General features: G+C 44.0%; 2 protein-coding genes across 3 annotated transcripts in view; one reads left to right on the top strand and one right to left on the bottom strand.

Annotated features, from left to right (window-relative positions):
* The window catches only part of SLC7A9 (solute carrier family 7 member 9), a 38,748-nt gene extending 35,785 nt beyond the window's left edge, over positions 1-2,963 (top strand). The window contains exon 14 of one of the 2 annotated variants that reach the window (XR_003001673.1): positions 2,184-2,963. The gene's annotated coding sequence lies outside the window, so the exon portion shown is untranslated. Of the gene's footprint in view, positions 1-933; positions 992-2,183 lie in introns of those variants that run through there. The other variant, XR_003001672.1, reaches the window with a different exon arrangement.
* Positions 1-3,830, bottom strand: part of TDRD12 (tudor domain containing 12) — a 74,391-nt gene that overhangs the window by 2,406 nt on the left and 68,155 nt on the right. Inside the window, exons 26-30 of the mRNA XM_024734089.1 lie at positions 2,105-2,214; positions 973-1,033; positions 771-884; positions 533-686; positions 377-448 (exon numbers count right to left, since the gene is read on the bottom strand). Coding sequence (XP_024589857.1) covers positions 377-448; positions 533-686; positions 771-884; positions 973-1,033; positions 2,105-2,214 — 511 coding nt within the window. The remainder of the gene's footprint in view (positions 1-376; positions 449-532; positions 687-770; positions 885-972; positions 1,034-2,104; positions 2,215-3,830) is intronic.

Raw genomic sequence — 3,830 nt, 5'->3', positions numbered from 1 at the left:
CCCCCATTATTTTGGTCATTGCAGAAAAAGTCCCTTGGGTTCTAGCTCTGTATTTTGTGACCTATTTTATATTTTCATTATTTTAACCAAGAAACAAGCAGGTAAAATTTGCCTGCTTATGAATAAACTATTTTCCTAGGAGAAATATTTGTAAAAGTGTTATAAGGAGGTATGTTTATAACCAAGAGTTGATAACTTCCTCAAAGCAGAACATTTACCACCAAGATCGACCACGAGGAGAAAACGGATACCTAAGGGCTTTACATTAAGACCCATTTCCACGAAGGCCACACTGCTGAAGTCAGCTGAGTGACTGCGTCCACCCCCACGGTGCTCAGGACCTACGACTCTCCAAGGGATGGGTGCCCCCCCTTACCCTGGAGAAGTGGCTATCCTCATCCTCGTCACATTCTTCCCAGTGATCAAAGTCAAAAGCCACGTTAGGATTCTGTTCAATATAACAGTTTATGTTAAGTGAGAGAATAAAACATGCTTAGCGTGTTAAGCCCAAGCGCAGGTGATTTCAACTCACCCTCCGTCTAAGTAAGCCACACCAAGACTCCTTTTTCTCTTTCGAAAGAGTGATTACTGGTTCATCATTTTTCACCGTGCATCTGCAATCGTCTTTTACTATGTTGGCCTGCAGCTCCAGATCAGCCAAGTAAAATTTCTCTCCCACCCAGGCACTAGATTTACAAAAGGAAATGAGGTCAGCCTTTGAAAATGTTAGAAATTATTTCTTTTACTTTATAAGCTATCCATAAACCCACCTGAAAACAACTCTATCTCTGAAGTATTTACATTTGTAATCTTTTACATTCCTTATTCTTATCTTCAATATGACCACATCCTCTTTTTGGAACCATTTTATTTGTGGGTGGAAGCTAGAAGAAAGTGAAGAAGATTATACACTCATCTCTGTTTATTCGCTAGGCAAGAAAGGAAAGCAGACCCCAACAATGATGAGCATACCTTTTCAGAGGCCCTGTAGTTTTGTTAATGGAAGCATCTCCAGTGTTTTCAGGTAAAGTTTCTGTACAAAAAGTCAAATTTTCCTATAGGTTATTGATATGTGACTCCATAATATATGTATATATATGTACTTTTTTGCATTTTATGCAACTTTTAGTTGAGGAACTACTCACTAAGACTATAAGAGTATAAACTTCATAGTAACCAAAGTATCCAATTGCAAAGAATAATTTTAAAAAATTAAAATGCAGATCACTTAGTATAACTAAGAAACAAATATCAGACTAAGAAAACACGTATTTGCCTTGTTAAATATTATGATCAAACAACTGGGAAAGTAAACTCTCTGAAAAGGAACCACATATAATTATTGGCCATATGATACAAATGCTCCAGTGTCTCTGCTATCTTAACCTGCTAGGGCCCCACTAACGACTTCCAGAACAGTGGCCAGTACACACAAGGAACCACTGCTGAACATAACATTTCCTAAAACAATGCAATTTAAATTCTCAATCTGAAACGTGTGAAGCTTCCAAAGACTTGAGCGACAATGTTTAGGAGCAGCTTTGTCAACAGTAGTCCAAAACTGAAAACAATCAATGTCTTATAACAGGTGAACAGCTAAATAAACTGTAGTATATGCATATCATGGAATACAACTCACTTGCAATAATCTAGAGGAATTTCACAGACATAAAGTTGAGTGAAAGGAGACACAAGAGTGTATACCATGTGCTTCCAATTCAGCAACACTGATGGTGACAGAAGTCAGAACAGGGGTTACTGGGCAGGGTTACAGACAGGGAGGGTGCGTAAGCGAGACCACTGGGGTTCTGGAAATGTCCAACAGCTTGATCTGGGCATGGGTAATGGTAATACACATAGGAAAAATTCTGATGAGCTGTACACTTAAGATCTGTGCACTTTTACTGGGTGAGCATTAGACTTCAAATAACAAAAAAGAAAAAAGTTACCCAAAAAATTGGAAGCCGTACTGTCAAAAACAGAAAGTTGGGTAATATCAGTTTCTGTCACCTTCTCTCTAATTCATCTAAAAGTGGAAAGCCTAAACGTTGGTAAATTTCCAAGCATTAACGATTTTAAGTTAACCGTCTTTTACATAACCAACCATGTGTTGGGTTTTCTGAGTTTGTCTGGGAGTCGGCACCTCTCTCTGAGCCCTTGTCCTCTTGCTGTGTGCTCTGCAGACAAGCATCGTCTTCTGTTGAAGAAGGCATCCTGGGTAGAAGAGGCAGAGGTTAACTGTGAGACGAGGAGACAGGCAAAATCTGGCTCCCTACAGGGACTTCCTGGCAAGAAGAGGGAGGCAGGCCAGCAACACACGTCTGTGAAGTACCTCCTACTACGAGTCAGACCCGCACAGAGCTTACGGCTCATTTACAGATGACGGGCAGGTCAGTCAGCTCTGGGCACTACTGCGCCCCTGGCATCGGGTGCAGAGTAGCTGATGGACACATACATATCATCCGATAAAGGCAGGAACTCATTTACCGAAATAAAATTCTTTTCAAATCACTTAGAGGATAGTATGCACTGCTACCCACTTCAAAGAGGATAACACAAGCCATCTCCTTTCCTCTCCTGCCCTAGTCTCCCCAGAGACACCCTCTTACCAGTCTGGATCTACTGCTAGAAACATTCTTTGCATAAAAAGGCAAATACTACCACCTGTATCTTTCTAGCTGAAAGACACACACGCAAGTTTAAACACATGGGAACCTACTACATTCACTTTCTACCCCTTATTTTATTGTACTTAATAAGTGGAAATTATTCCGTATCAGTATATAGAGGGCTATCTCATTCTTGTAAAACTTTTTAATTGTGCTTTTCTTTTGGTTGGTTGAACAGGTAACCACATGCATGTGGTTCAGTATTTAAAAATAAATAGGTCTACACAGTGAAAAATCTACCTCTCACCTCTGTTCCCCAACCACCAATTTCCTTCCTCATGGGTGACAGTGTAATTCATTTTTTGTGCATCCTTTTTGAGATAATTCAAGCGTAAAGGAGCAAACCTATACAAACACATGTGTACACACACAGACACACACACACACACCTGTGGTTAGGGAGTGTGCGTGTGTGTCTCAAAGGGGACGACTGACAGACACCCATGATGCCTGTGGCATGGAGGGCAGTGTCCCACGTTCCAGCCACCCAGGCAAGGACCCCTCCTCAGGCCTTGTTCTCCTCACCGCTGTGCAGCCCCAGAGGCTCTGCTGCCCACCCTCTTCCTCCACCACAGTTCTGATCTCCCCTCGACCCTCATCTCCTGGGGTCCTGTTCCTTCCACCTCTCACACTTACACAAGTTCTGACCCTCCTCAAACCCCAGCAAACCAGAGCCTCCCCAGCCGCTTTCCTGAGCTCTAGGCTTATACCTTCACTAACCTGAAACTCGTGTCCAAACCCACTCAGTATGTCCTCCTCTCCGAGCTGGCTACTCTCAGTCGTGAGGGCTCAGAATTATACAGTCACACTCCCCTGGGTCTGCCAACCACTAAGCCCTGTGGCTTCCAGATCTTCACGTCCCCAGACTCTGTCCTGCTGTAAGAATGGTGCCATTCTCCTCATTTCTGGTCCAGACAACCATCACAGCTCCCCAACCCATCTCCCCTAAAGGAGTCCCTTCTTGGAGGCAGGCTCCCTCCGTAGATTGCGAGGCCTCCGCACGTCCCTCTACCTGCGATTACCACCAAGGTGCGCAGCACTCCTGTGCAGCCACAGAATCACGTGTGCGGAGGGGCTGGGCAGGGTGCTTTGTGCGGAGGGGCTGGGCAGGGTGCTTTGTGCGGAGGGGCTGGGCAGGGCGCTTTGTGCGGAGGGGCTGGG

This window comes from Neophocaena asiaeorientalis, unplaced genomic scaffold, assembly GCF_003031525.2.
Source record: "Neophocaena asiaeorientalis asiaeorientalis breed wild unplaced genomic scaffold, Neophocaena_asiaeorientalis_V1.1 scaffold280, whole genome shotgun sequence".
In the NCBI taxonomy this organism is placed as follows: domain Eukaryota; kingdom Metazoa; phylum Chordata; class Mammalia; order Artiodactyla; family Phocoenidae; genus Neophocaena; species Neophocaena asiaeorientalis.
Note: the sequence above shows the minus strand (reverse complement) of the source record. Positions and strands in the feature narration are given on the sequence as shown.